The sequence below is a fragment of the Carex rostrata genome, chromosome 31, assembly GCF_964058835.1.
Source record: "Carex rostrata chromosome 31, lpCarRost1.2, whole genome shotgun sequence".
NCBI lineage: Eukaryota > Viridiplantae > Streptophyta > Magnoliopsida > Poales > Cyperaceae > Carex > Carex rostrata.
This window is the reverse complement of record NC_135948.1, coordinates 5,187,052-5,204,155: the sequence shown is the minus strand read 5'-3', so window position 1 is coordinate 5,204,155 and position 17,104 is coordinate 5,187,052. Positions and strand designations below refer to the sequence as shown.

Genomic DNA, 17,104 nt, shown 5'->3' with positions numbered 1-17,104 from the left:
TTTATATATCGTAAGGTATGATACCTGAGGGGATACGTTTCTGCACTGCTGGGCCTCTCCTCTCTTGAATGCTTAATACTGGGAATATAATTGGGTGATGAAATAATTATATTCCTCCTGGAATATAATTATGTTCTTTGATGTTAACGTAATAAAAAAGTTAATTTAGTGTTACATAGTCTTAATAATAACTTTCACCATGGCAGGAGAAGAAGAAGAGGAGAAGGATATTTTCATCATTAATTATTTGGAGTAGCAAAATTATGAATTAATGAAGTTTAGAGTGATATTTTTACAATTTCAAAGTTTGGGATGACATTTTTCAAATTTGAAGGTTTTGGAGTGGCAAATAACCAATTTTCCCTTTGATTTATATGCTAAGGGTCTGTTCGGCCGACAAATGGGATTGGGCACGGGCACGGGAATTGAACTGAAAAACACTGTTCCCGTGGGAAAAAAAAAATTCAGTTGAATTGAATTTTTTTTTTCCCACGTGAACAGTGAATCGGCCGAACACGCCCTGATTGTTCGATCAAAATCCGCACGAATATTATAGGTGCCCGTGCATTCAACTTCGAACAGGATTTGCCCTAATTCTGATTAGACGGTGCTGATATAAATAAAAGATTCTGTTACCTCAGAGGATATGGACTTACACAAGGACAAGAAGAGAGGTCAGAGGAGACGGAAAATAGCAACGTTAGATCCGTTATCTTATTTTTTTTTATTCTCTCTCATGAATCGGAATCGGGAATTCGTATCCTCTGCATTAACTCAAAAAGAATCTTTTGAGTTAATACATCTGAACCGTCCAATAATTTTTAAGATTCGTGTAAATTAAATCCTCACTAATAATGAAGAGACATCTATGTTTTAGACGGGGGCTGGATGGGCTCCGTTTACAATCGAATGACCAATATCTATTAACTCAAAAGATACTCTGTTAATGCAGACGTTGCGGTCTCACGAATCGGAGGCAAATCGGGCGGTGGATTGGCAGCATTCTGCTAAAATGCTTAAACTTAATTATAATTTGAAATAATAGACCTAAATTTAATTGTAATTTGATTACTAAATATGTAAAGAAAATGCATTTCAATTCTCTATTTTTGCCTTTGTTCTTCTTATTTCAAAATTCTTCTAGTCCAAATATCAGCTCCAGTGACATACTAAATATAAAGCTCAATCTCTACAAAAAAAAAAGTTTTCTCTAATTTTGCTAATTGTTTTGATCCATTCAGATATCTGGTGATGTTGAGAATAAAAGCTTAACCTAAATAATTTACATAATTATATAAAATTTTTGATTTCTTCTAAAATCTCAGATAATATGAAATATTTTATTAGTAATTGTATCTCTCAGAAAAATGTTTATGTTAACATTCTTTTAAAAAAAAACTTAAATATTTTACCTACTCTCGCTAAATAGATGGATTCAGTTTTTTTTGAGGAATATGATATGCATTTGGCTCGTAAGCGATATGTATGAGAACACGAAAATTGCATTTCCTATTTTTAACAAGTGCATTTATAAGTTTTTGCTCGTACAAGTTAAGGAACCTTTGAAAATAATGCGATTTATTTATTTATTTTTTTGCATGAAACTTGCCCGTAGGCTGAAATCATGCTATTTAAACCTACAACAACTAATTTTCATTGTTCCTGATTTGACAACGAGTTCACTTTCACGATCTTTAAGCCCGTTTATCGAATTGTCTAGCGAGTCGTTAAAAATTATAAGTCAAACTCTCATGTCTTTTATAAATCGAACGACCCGATATAATATCGGGCTGAACCGTTCTTAATAAGGTCCTCTATAAATCAAACGGTATATATGTTTTTAATTTTTAAATACAGATACGGATTGAATATAGAACGGATATGGATATTTGTTAAAAAGATATATAAATTTATAATATTTATCTAGTGAGTAAGACTTAGATGTTATAGATAGCATAAGGTATTTTGTGTTATGGTCAAAAAATTACAATTATATGAATATTATAATAGCAATTATATGAACCAGATAAAAAATAAAAATAAATCATAATCATATCAGTTTGAAAATTGTAAATGATATATCTATAAATATGTATAAATTTACGTGCCTGAATCATACAAAAATACAAACATTCAAAATACAAAATGTACAAGTAATAGAAAAAAAAAATATCAGTACTGAAGCACGTTTTAGTTTTGATTTGGTCTTGCAATTGTTCTAAATAAGATTTGGATTGTGTAGGATTTTATTTGGGTTGATTTGTAAGATTAATATTTTGGTGAAAATTTTATTGAAACCAAATTTAAAAACTATAGAATAGAAGTTGAAGAAATAAATACAAATTATAGTAATTTATGTATTTTTTATTATATTTCAACAATTTTGTTATAATTAACAATTTTTTTAATAATCTTGTAAAACGTCTTCTGTAAAATTTTCCATCTTTATATTTTCAATTGCACAAGAATGTAAGAATGACATAAATATTTTCCATAGTTATAAAAAAACTTGATTGCCTCTAAAATCTCATATAATCGGTAATTATATCTTTTAGAAAATGTTATATGTTAACATTTTTTTCTTAAAAATTATTGCAACTACTTTTGAATTTTGATAATATCTGAACTCGGCTTTTGAGGCATGATATAAATTTGGCTTGTACACAATCTATGGATGAGAAGACGAAAATTGCGCATTTACAAGTTTTAGCTCATGCAAGTTAGTGAACCTTTCAAAATCATGCGATTTAGACCTACAACAACTAATTTACTCATTGTCCATTTGTCCTTGAATTAAAGTCAGCCTCTCAAGCCTTCTATAAAATGAACGGCCCAATATAAAGTCGGGCTGAACCGCTCTTATCCATTTGGTCGGGACCTCCCTGCTTCTGTAACAATCATTTTTGTATATTTTGTCAGCCATGGTTGCTCTATTTCTAAATCAGAACTCCAAAATATTGGGTAAATATATATTTTTTTTTATCAAACATGGGAATAAAGCACATCCCTCATTCGGCATAGCCATCAGAGAAATATACCTCCCATTTTATTAAGTATAATTAAACAAATTGTTACAACTTGCACCTAATACATCCGCACAATACAAATTATTTATAAAATGGGAAATAAAACTTAAGGATTTAAAAATAATGCCACTTGAAAGTGCATTTTTTTGCTAATAGATCAACACAATCATTCCATTTTCTCTCGGTTCGCATGATCTTCACCTCCCAATCTTTGGCCAGCAGCACGGCTCCAAAGTGCTGTTTTCAGTTTCTTCCCTTTCACTTTGTAAAAGTTGGAAAATTTTTGCAGAATCGATCTCCACAATCATCTTGCCAAACCCCTTTTCCCATGCCATTTGGAGCCCGAGTTGGACAGCTTTGAGCCAGCATTTAGAACTGAAATCGAACCTAAAGATGCTTGGAATCCTTCCAACCAAAAGCCGTGCTCATCTCGTATTAGATCTCCAGCAGCAGCATTACCTATTGGTCTATTTCGTGCCCCATCCGTGTTCAGTTTACACCAACCTTTTTCCGGCTTCCTCCACCCTGTTGGTTGTGTTTCTGTCTTTATACTAGGACCCGTTGTTCTTTCAATTTGTTCGGCCATCCTCACATGTGTAATGAAGTTGCGCAATACATATAGTGGGCCCTCTATGATCTGATCTTCCCCTTGAAAAATCACTATGTTTTGTCTCTTCCAAATCAACCAAAGGCCAACTCCGAACATTACTGCGCCTTGTTCCATTGCAAACTCCTCTCTACAACCTGCCATGATAAAATCAATTAATGGTAGAGCAAATAATTTATTCCAATTGACATAGGGTACAACCTGTTCCCAAATACTCCTTGCATGTGTGCAATCTCGAAGTACATGAAGTGTTGTCTCCTCATGTGCATTGCATCTTCCGCATAAGCTTGAGTCACAAAGTATCATCCTAGTCCTTCTTTTGTTGGTCAACAATGCATCATTAGCACTTAGCCATAAGAATAGTTTAATTCTGTGTGGACCTTTTCATCCCCATACCTCTTCCCATAATCTATAATTTAAATCAAAAGAAAGTATCAGTAACTTAAAAGCGGTGGTTGTAGAAAACTTACCTTGTGGAGTAAGGCCCCATACAGCCTTATCATCCTCCTCATTTGTATTCGGAGGTTTAATCATCTCCAACATCACCCTTATATGCCTCGGCAGTCTATTCAATTTTCCCCAATCCCAATTCCCACTAGTGTCCATCATGTCTGCTACCTTGACCTCCTCCATACCATTCCACACTAGTTGATCCACCTCATTAGCGAGAATACATCCTTCCTCCAACCACCTCATTAGCGAGAATACACTAGTTGATCCACCTCACTACTTCATGCAGCGCGCATGTCATTTGTAGCACTTACTCTATTATTCCTGTGTTGCATGAAGAATTATTCTGTCAATATCTTTACCCTTGATGAATAATCCAGCTCTAAAACTTGTTAAACTCAACCAAAGCAGAACTCTGTAATAAATGGCGTTGTTAAAGAATCTTATACCTTACCACAGCCCCCTCTCTCTCATTGACACCACCACCTCCCTCCGCCAAGCGCTTCAAATCCACGCTCACCTCCTCACCTCCGGTGCCTTCACTCATGACCCCTCCATTTTCAATTCCTTCCTCTCCAGTCTTGCTCTCTCCAGTTCCCCTCCCCTTCTTTCATACTCCCATTCTCTCCTCTTCACCTCACCTCCTCACCCCCCTTCTCTTTACACTGTTAACTCCCTCATCAGGGCTCACTCCACAGGCCCCTCTCCCCACCTCTGTTTCTCCCTCTACCACCACCTTCTCTCTCTTTCCCTCTCTCCCGACAATTTCACTTTCACTTTTGTCCTTCGTTCAGCTGCCGCTTGTGGCGGGTTATTGGCTCTGGCCATCCATGGTGCCGTGACCCGACATGGGTTTGGTCTCGACCACCATGTGCAAAGCAGTCTTATACATATGTATTCTTCACTTGGTCTGGTTTCTCATGCTCATCTTATTTTTCGTGAAATTATAAACCCGGATCTGGTCACAGTCACTTCCATGCTAGCTGCATTGGCCGAGTCTGGCGAGGTTGATTCTGCCCGGGAGATGTTTGACAGAATGCCTGAGAGAGATACTGTTTCTTGGAATGCCATGATAGCAGGTTATGTACGCGTGGGTCGGTATAAGGATGGTTTAGACCTATTTGGTGAAATGTTAAAACAAGGTACCAAAGTTAATGAGTCGACAATGGTGCCGGTGTTAGCAGCATGTGCACACTTAGGGGTTATGGATCAGGGGAAGTGGGTTCATGCATTTATACAGAGGAATAGGCTACGATTAAATGTTACTCTTGGGACATCTTTGGTAGACATGTATTCTAAATGCGGGAGTGTGGAGAGAGCTATGGAGGTGTTTTGGAGTATGGAAGAGAGAAATGTCTTCACATGGAATAGTGCTATTAGCGGTTTAGCCATGAATGGGGCAGCTGAGGAGAGCCTCCGGTTGTTTGAACTAATGGAGAGTCAAAGAGTTACACCAAATGGAGTCACCTTTGTCGGGTTGCTTCGAGGTTGTTGTGTGGCTGGTTTAGTGCAAGAAGGTCGTGAGATATTTAGCTTGATGAGTGACCGGTACAAAATTGAACCGTGGCATGAGCATTACGGTTGCATGATTGATTTGTTAGGCCGAGCTGGTATGTTAGATGAGGCGGTATTATTTATCCGTAACATGCCAATTGAACCACATGTAAGTGCATGGCGTGCATTATTGAACTCTTGTAAGATGTATAATAATGTTGAGCTAGGTGAATATGCTGTGGACAAAATAACAAATGTTGACGCAAACAATGATGGTGCCCATGTTCTTTTATCAAACATCTATGCTGATAATAGAAATTGGAAGGGGGTTAGTAGTGTTAGAGAGAGAATGAAGGAGAAAGGAGTGAGAAAGGAGCCAGGGTGTAGTGTTATAGAGGTTCATGGTGAGGTCCACCAGTTCTTTGTCAGAGACAAGTTACACCCAAGGTATGAAGAGATCAAATCAATGTTAGGAGAGGTTAATAGGAGGCTCAGATTAGCAGGTTATCAGGCAAACACAAAGGAGGTTTTGTTCGATATAGAAGAAGAAGAGAAAGAGGATGCGATTAGTTGGCACAGCGAGAAGCTTGCAATTGCTCTCGGATTGATTGTGTTGGAAGAAGGGGTGGAACTGAGAATTGTAAAAAATTTGAGGGTTTGCAGGGATTGCCATGATTGGACCAAGTTTGTATCTAAAGTTTTTGATAGAAAGATAGTCGTAAGAGATAGAAATAGGTTTCATCATTTTAAAGATGGACTGTGCTCTTGCAAAGATTACTGGTGACAGTAATAATTTTTTTGGCTCTATATAAATAACAATTTGTTTTTATCGAATGTGATTAGAAGATTGGCAAATATAACAATATAGTGTTGTTTTGTTTGAGTTAAATAACAAGTGAGATTGTTCTCATCATTTCTTTTATCCAAAATGAACTTGCTAAAGTTTATCAAGTTGGTTGAGATCAATGTTTTAAACTAACTTGGGTTATTGCTATGTTTCTTTGTGACAAACATAGATGTCAATAGCCCGTTTTGTTTTATTGAGACAATAATACATATTATGCACATCCAAATTATATTATGAAATCAAAAGATCAAAATCTACCTCCAATCTCGTTGAAAAATTAATCACATAAAAGCATTTAATCTTGATGCTCTTACAAAATTTTAGAGTGAATGATAGTTTACAACTTCCCATAGCTTATTTTTTGAATATCAAGTTTACAACTTCCTCCGAGAAAACTCAGTGTGGGTTCAGGTTTTCACCAACCAAATTTCTTGAGGACATCCTTGGTTCTCTTGTGGAGTCGAGAGAAAGCAATTATAATGCAAGCCAAAACCCATGGAGGAAAATTCAAGCTTGATAACTTTGAGCTAGTTAACCATTTTGGAGTCTCTCTGAGGTAAATTGCCACTAAAAGAGTTAGTAATGTCACTGCCAACAAAACCTTTGTAACAGGCATCACCATTGAATCCTACATAAAATTGAACAAAAAAGGAACAGATATGTATGAGAAACTAACCACGAATAGAAAGTCTCATAAGGTCCACTGGTACATAGTACTATTAGGTATGAATTATTATTCCTCCAAAATAAAAAAACTGCCCCACCAATCCTTGGTTAACCTCAATGCAATTGATTAAAATATTGAACCAAGGCTGATTTCCAACTTATATCTACAATTAACATGGTAAATACTGGTACTTGGCCTGAATTTATTTTCCTTTAGAAATAAGACAGGCCTAATTTTGCCCGGCTAAATCTCAAATAGCCTAAATTGCAGAAATAATCAAACAGCATAATTAAGCCCGAGTTCAACTCACTGTTATCTTAATTAACCCACAGGGGAACAACTTGTGCACAACTTGCATCACCAAAAGACACTACCTTACTAGATTAATTAAAAGTTACAAAAAAAAAAAAAAATCTTTTACAGACTAATGTTCTGGTTGGAATGGGAAGTTATTGTTCCGAAAACAGAGCAGCACAGTAACCATCGATTTCATTAGATGATGAATTAGCATATAGACTAACCTCAACAAATTTGATTACTCCCAACAAATACGACCACAGTAACAATCTAACATGAAGCCATTCATCAAACCAAATCAAGCCATCACAATCACACGAAACTGGGGTTATATTTCTTCTTAGATTGAAATAATTCCAAGTGAAACTATAAAGTTGCACCTCAGGTTGAAATAATTCAAAAAACATAAACACAAAATTGAAATCACCTTAGGTTCTCCATCAACATGAACAACCGATCCATCAGTGTAAGGAAGAATTGACCGACCATTTCTCGCATTAAACCTGATTGCAACAGCTCTCTTCCCCTCCTCTGGATTGAACGCATAGAGAGATTTCAATCCGTATTTCTCGAGTATATCTCCTACCTCGAGCTGGTTCTGGTCCCACCCACCTAGCCTCGACTGGAACACCTGTACCGGGCCCCGTCCCCGCTGGTACAGCCTCACCTCCACCTCCGGCGTCTTTATATGCACCGACTTAGGTTTAGGGTTTCGGTCTGAAGACGGTTCGGCTTGTATTTCCTCGATCGGATCCGTTGAATTCTCCTTTTCGTGATCCATTTCGCTTCGTTTCTAGCTAGTTTCGGGTTTGAATTTTGAAGATCGGATTTGAGAGGAGATTGAAAAATTCACTCCTTGCTTTCAACGAGAAAGAGGAGGAGACTGCAATTAAATTTTAATTTGGGCTTGAGGTGCAAATCTAAACAAAGTAAACCAACTTAAGCTAATTTGAGCCTATTTCCTTTACTGGTAGCCGGTAGGTAGCTTGTCAATCTTGATCGTTATCACAGGTAAAAAATTTAACATAGCAGTTTTAACTTCACGCAGCGCACGGTTGCATTTGGTTGGTGCGCTGCATGAAGCCAAAATTGCTCTGTTAAAATATCTCCTCGTTTTACCTTGACCATTCTTGATTCTTACGAGTAGCTGCTTTGGAGGCAATTAATTTCACTGAAAAGATAATTTTGTAGAAGGTCCCACATGTCAGGTAATTAAGATATGAGTAAGGCTTGGGTGCTATGATAGAATAGATGCCTATGGTGCTACGGCTAAATATTCGAGTTTTTAAAATCCTAACGGTCGATCCGAACCATTCATCTTGTTCTCCATATTAATAAGTGTTTGGAGACCAAATTTTACATTTTTTGGAAATTTTTACTATTTTTTTAGATAGGTAGAAAATCAAATATCTGAATGGTGCAGAATTTTTTAGATCAAGTGATTTTCTACCTAGCTAAAAAAATAGTAAAAAATTTTCAAAAAATGTAAAATTTGGTCTCCAAACACATATTAATATGGAGAATAAGATGAACGGTTCGGATCGACCGTTAGAATTTTGAAAACTTGAATATTAAGCCGTAGCACCGTAGCCCTCTATGCTATCCATAGCACCCAAGCCTTACTCTTAAGATATTGTAAACATAAACATAGCGCAAGCAATATTTCCCGCAGTGAGGAGTAGGGGTGGCAATGAATCGAACTGAACCGAACTTACCTTAGGTTTGAGTTTGGTTTGAATTAATTTCGAACCGAACCTGGTTTGATTCGTTTCGAATCGAACCTATTTCGAATCGAATTAATTGCGAACTACACATTTTTCGAATCGAACCCGAATCGAATTACGACCTAAATTATTTTTTAGTAGCCCTAGTTATACCGGTAGTTTATACATTAATTTTTTCTCGCGGGACAAAATTCATATAACTTCCTTTTACTGGTATGAACTATGAAATGAGTGTTTTTAAGTTGAAAAATTGTTCATGAAAAAATATATCAGAGACGGCTTTCCTGGTATGAACTATGAGAGACGACCGAAGAGAGAGGAGAGACAGTCATCTAGGCCGGAGAGAGGAGTGACAGCCGGAGAGACAGCCAGTCGCCGAGAGCGTCGGCTAGATTTTAGAGCTAGAGGGAGAGTGAGTTAGGAAGAGGTGGAGAGAGAACTAGGTTATTGAGATTTGAGAGCGAGGAAGTGTCGGCTAAGTTAAATTATGACTCTCTATCTTGGATTTTAATTTCATCAGGTAAATGGATGGCCGATGTTATTATGAGATTCGAACCATAAAAGTAACCGAATCCATTTCGATCGAACAAGGCTAGGTTTGAGTTTGGTTTGAATTAATTTTGAACCGAACCTGGTTTGGTTCGTTTCAATTCGAACCCATTTTGAATCGAATTAAACTCGAATCAAACCCAAATCGAATCACGAACTACGAATTTTTTTGCCAGCCCTAGTGAGGAGACTATATATTCTGTTTATTTTGTGTTCCTTCCGGTCCCATTAGATATAAACTGGAAACAGGCAGTGTCAATATAATAAGCCCAAAATTTATGGTTTTGCTGAAATAAGGTAATGCTGCTACGTTAAATTTATAAAAAATAAATAAAGAAAAATAATATTACTATATTAAGATCTACCTATTGACCGGAAAAAAGTTGGTATTAAAATGTTAATTAGGAGATATAACCTAGGAGAGTTAATTTGATGCTTTCATCTTTGTAAGTTTGAGTTTGATTTTTTTTTTTTTTTTTTTTTAAAGTTATGAAAATCAAGCAATAATACATGAGCAAAACTAGGGTGCGATGTGCTCATCAAGAGGAGTTGGTGAGTACACCTCCAAAAGACTATCGGATTAACTTCAAATTATGAATCCAAACCATTGAAATTCAAGTACTTTGTGAGTGATGTATGTACATGTAAAAAATTTGAAGTTTCAAATATTTTTAGTACACGGTCAAGCGGTTAAAACAATGAACATTTTATAAGTTAACTTTTTAATTATTTTATGTATTAATCTTTCATCATTTTTTTGACTGCTTGACTATGTACTAAATGAATTCAAAATTTAAAAAAATTTACATGCACATACATCATTCACGAAGTATTTGAATTTTAACGGTTTGAATTCGTATTTCAAAGTCAATCTAATAGTCTTTTAGAGATGTGCTCACCAATCTCTCTTGGTGAGCACATCACACGCTAGTTTTGCTCATAATACATATATCCATAATTTTCAGATAACAACTTAACAAGGTATCAAAAGATTTTTAGAGCATCTCCAACAGTAATTGCTTATGGATTGCTTATGCTGATGTGTCAATTGTTTTTGTAATTGCTGGGTTGTATGGCTATTGCTTATTTAGCAATTGTTGGAAAGAATTGCTTAATAAGAAATCATTTTCTAAAGATGAGTTGACCAAATGTTTAATTCTTATTGGTCAAATGTTTAATTCTCAATTGTTTGGTTGATTGCACCAATGTAAGAGTGGATTGCTTAATTTTTAAAATTTTCATAATTGCTAATTTAGAAATTAGTTTTAATTGCTGGATTGGGGATGAGCAAAATTTGTACGGAGTAAATAAAATGTATGCAAGAATATAACAGTAAAATCTTATGACTTGCTACTTGAGCCAACCGAAAGGAGTAAACAACGGCTTTTAACTAAAGAGAAAGATGCATTTCACCATTTATAGAAGAAATTCTGAAATTTAAAGCAAGTTTCAGCGCACACTTATTCCATCACTTTTCACTAAAATTGGCGAAACACATGAAATCTAGCGCACTGTATAGGCGCAGCCTTCTCTTGCTTGCTTCTCCTTCAATCCAGTTCTTTATTCTTAGCTTCCATCTGATATCCTCCTTGCAAACCATAATTCACATATAAAGTAAATTTCATGATATTTTTGGCTAATGTAATTAAACAGTTGTCTAGATCATACATTGAGAAAATTTACTGAAAATTACATTGGAAACCATAGAAAAATTGCAATATTTCTGAGAAGCTTCAATGTAAAAATAAATTTAACAAATTTTATGAAATTCCCAAGAATAAACTCTCTGGTTTGGTGGAGCATCTCTCAATTAAAAATGTTATGTTCTTAAAGTATTGGGTTTTCTTTTCCCTTAATTCTTTTTGTTATTTTAATCTTCATTTTAATAGTCTAAAAAAATGTTGATGTTAGCCAAAAGTTCTAAGATAAAAAGAGAAACCACTGCAGATGGCACAGAAAAGTACATGTAACAAAGTTGAGTGCTTAGAATACGAAGCTTAATTATTATTAGATATAATAATAACAATTTAATAAGGGGATCATGTAAAGGGGATACATAAAATAACTTTATACTAATTTCATGAAGAATATATTAGATAGAGACATATAACTAAGACCGAGATGGCGACAATGTTTCAGGCATCCTTTTATATCATAGAAGTAACTAAAGCACTTTTCTTTCATTAGAGTTAATGGAGAAAAATCTGCATCTAATGCAGCATTATGTTTTTGGGCACCCCTGTTCTAATATACATATTTGTATATAATATATCAAAAATACAAAATGTCATAAATTACCACAACCATTATTTTGTATTGATATTTAAAATTTTCAGAACCAGTAACTTTTTTACCTTCTAAATTGATGCATTTATATAAAGAGTAATTATATTCATCCCCACACTCTTGTCTCCCCGCTGTCCCCACTAATTATATGATCTCATTTGTTCAGTCTCCACACTCATTTTGTGTGAATCTTCAAAGGTATAAGTACTTGGAAGATAAAAAAAATTAGTGAGAGCAAACTAAAATATTAATACTTACATGCGTAACTTGATATGACCAGCCTCTTTTCCAATCCCTCAATGGTCTCCGCATCAACCTTCCTCTAATGTAGTGGGGACCCCGCATTCCCGCATCAACCTTCTCCAATCATCTCTGCATCAACATTCTCTAACAAAAATAGTTGATCACATAAATATAAATACTTTTAATACTTGATATTAATGCTTTCAAATATTAGCTAGTGTCATAAAAAATATTTTTTTATATGGACATATTACTCGTGAAAAAGGTTCATAAAACGAACAAACAGGTTTGCATTTTAAATGTTAGCTTTTGAAATATTAATTCAAGAAAATTATTATAGCAACAGGTGGCGCCAAATTCCTCTTAAAATACACAGAGAAGATGTAATTAGATGCCTCATTTCATTTCATTGTGATCAACTATATAAAAAGTCATTTCAACCGTCAACAAAAGGAAAATCAATGCACTTTTTGGTCAGAAATCTCTGTAAGTAAAATTAAAAGGTGAGACATGTAGAATCAAATAAATCTAACCAGTTCTAGATCCATACAAAAATAAAACAAGGAATCATCATTTATTCGGAGTGCATATACCATAACTACTCCATTCCATCCAACAATGGATATCTCCATTCAATTAACACAAAACCTTCATATTACAATTTAAGCAAAATGTGTTTCTTTCTTGGGGGGTTATATTAGACATTTCTCCAATTCCAAACTAAAGCCATGTCTGTGCTATATATATACCAGAGGTCCAGAGAAGTGCTCTGATTTGAGATCCACATTTTACCTATATATTCAAAAAAAATAATTAAAGAAAGAAAAGCTAATGGTTTCTTTAGAAAACCTCTACAATGTGCTCGAGGAAACAGTGCCGCTATACTTTGCCATGATCCTAGGCTACTTATCCATTAAATGGTGGAAGTTGTTCACACCGGAGCAATGCGCCGGAGTAAACAAATTTGTTTCCAAATTTTCGATACCTCTTCTATCCTTCCAATTCATCGCTGCAAACAATCCTTACCAGATGAACTTCAAACTCATACTCTCTGATGTTCTTCAGAAATCGCTTTCATTCTTCATCTTTTTGTTCGCGGCCAACATATTTTGCGGGAAGAGTGTGGATTGGATAATTACTGGTATATCAGTTTCCACATTGCCTAATACTTTGATTGTTGGTATTCCTTTGTTGAGAGGTATGTATGGAGAAGAGGCGGTACGGCTCATAACTCAGATAGTTGTTTTACAAAGTATGGTATGGTATAATGTTCTCTTGTTGTTTTTCGAATTCCGGGCACAAAAGGTGATCAGGTCAGAGGCGGCAACTGCAACTCAAGTTACAGGTAAATGATCATCTCATCTCAAGTTATACCAAGCCGATACTGATCTTGAAAATAAAAATACGGAACTACAAACATTATTAAATATAAGTTTAACAAAATGAGCATTTTTGTTTGATACACCGAAAACATGGTTAAAAACTCTCCCGTCTCTTGATTGTATCAAATTAAGTCTGAAATTCAGTGTTGTGAAGAATGAAGAATCTTACTGTACAAATTATCCAAATATAAGATAAACAGTAAATTTAATTGTTTTGTACTTTTATGTATTTTATCAATTTGTAGAATTGCTAAATGTAGGTATATATGTTCTTTATTTAGCTTCTCTTTTTAAAGGGAGTAAAAGGCTCAAGCCCGGTACTTTCTGAGATTATGCTAAATGGAACAACAATAATAAAATCTAAATTAGAAATATATCAAATTTATCTAAAGAAAAACCAAGTCATCAAGAGATTTGAAACAAATGGAGAAGAAAAAATTTAGCAAAAACCTTCTGCCAATCTCATTTCTGGCAACATTCTACCACAGGTGCAAATTTATTGTGTATAAAAGCAGAGAATTTTTTTTTTTGCTGCTACTAATATTTCAGAATTAGTAAACATTGGAGCAATAGAAGCAAGTGAAGAAAATCAAGAAAGAAAGGACACACACAAAAAATGCCCAAAAGCCCTATCTTTTGTATTAAATGTAGGAAAGAAGATTGTATTAAATCCCAACACTTATGCAAGCATCGCTGGCCTGGTTTGGTCACTAATCAGCTATAGGTAATATAAATTACAATAATTACATAAAATCCAGATTTCCAATAAAAATAGTTTGATGTGGAATCTATATATATTCACTTGGTAAATGGTGACTCAAAACTAATACCAAATAGAAGTTGAATGCTGGTTGTGATACTATCTGTACAGTAAGTTGAAAATATAGTCAACTTGCGAAAACAAACACAAGTTAAGCAGGATGTTCCACTGTACAATTTGCAACATTTCATGATTGTAAATGTCTGATAATAGTGGTGCAACTCACCAATTCTAAATGTAACAATAAATTATGTAGTACTGACCATCAAAACAACAAATTAAATAGTATCGATGTTCATTTCTTAATCAACGAAGTTTTGCTTCAGGTGGGGAATAAAGCTACCGACAATCACTAATAATGCCTTGCATATAATCTCTGATGGGGGCCTTGGCATGGCAATGTTCAGCTTAGGTACAATTTAATACTTGTCATTACATTAATTAATCAAGAGCTTAAAACAAAAATATCATAATCATCAATTGGTTTACAAAACATTAAAAGTAAACATCATATATCTGTATGGCATTGTTTGCACAGTAGATAATTTCTTTCATTCATACAGGGCTCTTTACGGCTTATCAATCTAAACTCATAGCATGCGGGACCCGCATGGCAGTACTATCCTTGGCGCTAAGGTTTGTTTTGGGGCCTTTGTTGATGGCACTTTCGTCATATGTTATTGAAATGAGGGGCTTATTGCTAAAAGTTGCAATTGTGCAGGTTAGTTGTCAGTTTTAATTGTAACATATATGCATATCCTAAAATTTGGCTATAAATAAGTCAAATTAAATTAGTAAATTTTGGTGTAGGCAGCTTTACCTCAAGGCATTGTGCCATTCGTGTTCGCTAAAGAGTATGGTGTTCATCCAGATATTCTGAGCACTGGGTACCTTCTATATTTAATTTTTACAGTTTTCAATTGTTGAATATTAACTACAATATTTATGATTGCATTGAAATATTAATCTTCTTTTTTTTATATAGGATTATTATTGGAATGCTCCTTGCAGTACCAGTAGCACTAGCATACTACTTCCTTCTTGGCGCCATATTATAATATGCTAGCACTAGCACTAGCATAATACCTCCAATCAGAAAGTTTATGATATGTACATTTTGTTCATTGTACAGGGTATGTATAGAAAGCTATACACATGAATTTATAGCTTACTGATACAAATTTGTAACCACAGATATGCTTAAATGAAATCATCTCATGCTGAGACATGCTTCATCAATGGAATCTTCTAAGTGCTTTCTTTAAAAGCTTGTTTAGTATAGCATCCATTTAACTAGAGTAGATCCTTGTACTTGGTTCCAAGGAAAAGTTACATCTATATAATTAATTTACGATCAACAACCCTTTTTAGTATTAATTAGTATAGCATCCATTTAATTAACTAGAGTAGATCCTTGTACTTGGTTCCAAGGAAAAGTTACATCTATATAATTAATTTACGATCAACAACCCTTTTTAGTATTAATTATTGCCTATCTCTTTCCCTCACCTTTTTGAAAATGTAGGCCAACTGATCAAGGTTGCCAACTTTTGTATTGAACAGAAAGTCAATACAGGTTACAGCACAACTACGTTGTTTTTGTATAACCTCCACATTTTAAATGGGTAGTTAGAAATGCAAAATTTGGATGTACGAGTTCATGCACCCCTGGACCGCAATACAGCTCCGGGTGAATACAAGCCTCCGGTTGCTAGAGCATGCTTCCAGAAGATGGACGCCTGGACATTAATTCCCCAAGGGAAAATTAATCCGTCCTAATATTTAGGGGAAATTTCATGTATACCCCTCAAAAACTTCAAAATTACGTATTTCTCCCTCTAAATTTTGAAATTACGTATTTCTCCCTCTAAACTTCAAAAACTCACAAATTTACCCATTTTATTGTCTTATATATGAAAACTCTTCTCTAAATTTATAAAATGCCCATTTTGCTCTTTATTAAAAACATAAAAAGTCCCATCGGACTCAAATTTGAATTTGAAAGGTTTCTCTACTGTACGATCCGCGCACATCGCTTCCATATATGTACATGCTCGCTTCAAGATCTGTGCTAATCTAGCACGCACAAATCTTAAAGCAATCCTGATCCATGCGCAACACATTAAATCTGTGCACGTTGCTTTAATATATGTTTCGTGTTTGCTTCAAGATTCGTGTTGATCTAGCGAGTACGGATCTTAAAGTAGTTCGGACAGAGGAACCCTTTAGATTCAAATTTGAGTCAAATGAGCGTTTTATGCTCTTAATGAAAGGGTAAAATGGGTATTTTATAAATTTAGAATGTGTTTTAATATAAAAGACAATCAAATGGGTAAATTTGTGAGTTTTTGAAGTTTAGAGAGCGAAATATGTAATTTCAAAATAAGGAGGGTTAAAATGTACCCTCTTTTTGTGCTCCTAACGTGCACCTTCCCCTCATATCTTCATTTTCAAAGTTCAAATAGTTGATTCGAACCTTTCAACGTGTTCTTCATATTAAAATGTGCTTGGAGACCAAATTTTACATTTTTTGAAATTTTTTTACTATTTTTGGTACCTCAGTCTCCTATTAAATCTTTAATTTTACTTTTAACAATCTAATTTTTGTTATAATTTTGAATGATTACTCTAAAAATATATTATCCTTTTATCTTTTTATAGGATTACAATTGGAATGACTATTGTAGTACGAATAGAACTAGCTTACTTCCTATTCCATGTTTGGTTGTGGCCTAAAGGGTGGAATAAGGAGTTTAGGTCTCGTTATTTCAC

The 17,104-nt window shown here is 34.7% G+C and overlaps 3 protein-coding genes across 3 annotated transcripts; 2 read left to right on the top strand and 1 right to left on the bottom strand.

The window, feature by feature from the left end:
* Positions 1 to 4,462: 4,462 nt before the first annotated feature.
* LOC144547371 (putative pentatricopeptide repeat-containing protein At5g40405) lies at positions 4,463 to 6,442 on the top strand. The gene has a single exon (XM_078295995.1). It carries the CDS (start codon positions 4,508 to 4,510, stop codon positions 6,359 to 6,361), a length of 1,854 nt encoding a protein of 617 aa, XP_078152121.1. The 5' UTR covers positions 4,463 to 4,507; the 3' UTR covers positions 6,362 to 6,442.
* Positions 6,443 to 6,677: 235 nt separating this feature from the next.
* On the bottom strand, positions 6,678 to 8,338 carry LOC144547376 (uncharacterized). Its single transcript, XM_078296003.1, has 2 exons — positions 7,816 to 8,338; positions 6,678 to 7,052 (listed from the first exon to the last, which is right to left on the bottom strand). Exons 1-2 carry the CDS (start codon positions 8,167 to 8,169, stop codon positions 6,840 to 6,842), a joined length of 567 nt encoding a protein of 188 aa, XP_078152129.1. The 5' UTR covers positions 8,170 to 8,338; the 3' UTR covers positions 6,678 to 6,839.
* Positions 8,339 to 12,980: 4,642 nt separating this feature from the next.
* On the top strand, positions 12,981 to 15,518 carry PIN8 (Auxin efflux carrier family protein). Its single transcript, XM_078296322.1, has 6 exons — positions 12,981 to 13,535; positions 14,122 to 14,296; positions 14,659 to 14,744; positions 14,896 to 15,053; positions 15,143 to 15,219; positions 15,318 to 15,518. The coding sequence occupies exons 1-6, from the start codon at positions 13,022 to 13,024 to the stop codon at positions 15,388 to 15,390; spliced, it is 1,083 nt and encodes a 360-aa protein (XP_078152448.1). The 5' UTR covers positions 12,981 to 13,021; the 3' UTR covers positions 15,391 to 15,518.
* Positions 15,519 to 17,104: the final 1,586 nt, after the last annotated feature.

Coding starts and splice junctions, on each gene's coding strand:
- PIN8 (XM_078296322.1), top strand. CDS start 13,022: ATGGTTTCTTTAGAAAACCTCTACAATGTGCTCGAGGAAACAGTGCCG. Junction 14,745..14,895: donor CATGGCAATGTTCAGCTTAG/GTACAATTTAAT, acceptor TCATTCATACAG/GGCTCTTTACGGCTTATCAA. Junction 15,054..15,142: donor TAAAAGTTGCAATTGTGCAG/GTTAGTTGTCAG, acceptor ATTTTGGTGTAG/GCAGCTTTACCTCAAGGCAT.
- LOC144547376 (XM_078296003.1), bottom strand. CDS start 8,169: ATGGATCACGAAAAGGAGAATTCAACGGATCCGATCGAGGAAATACAA. Junction 7,053..7,815: donor ATGTTGATGGAGAACCTAAG/GTGATTTCAATT, acceptor AATTTTATGTAG/GATTCAATGGTGATGCCTGT.
- LOC144547371 (XM_078295995.1), top strand. CDS start 4,508: ATGGCGTTGTTAAAGAATCTTATACCTTACCACAGCCCCCTCTCTCTC.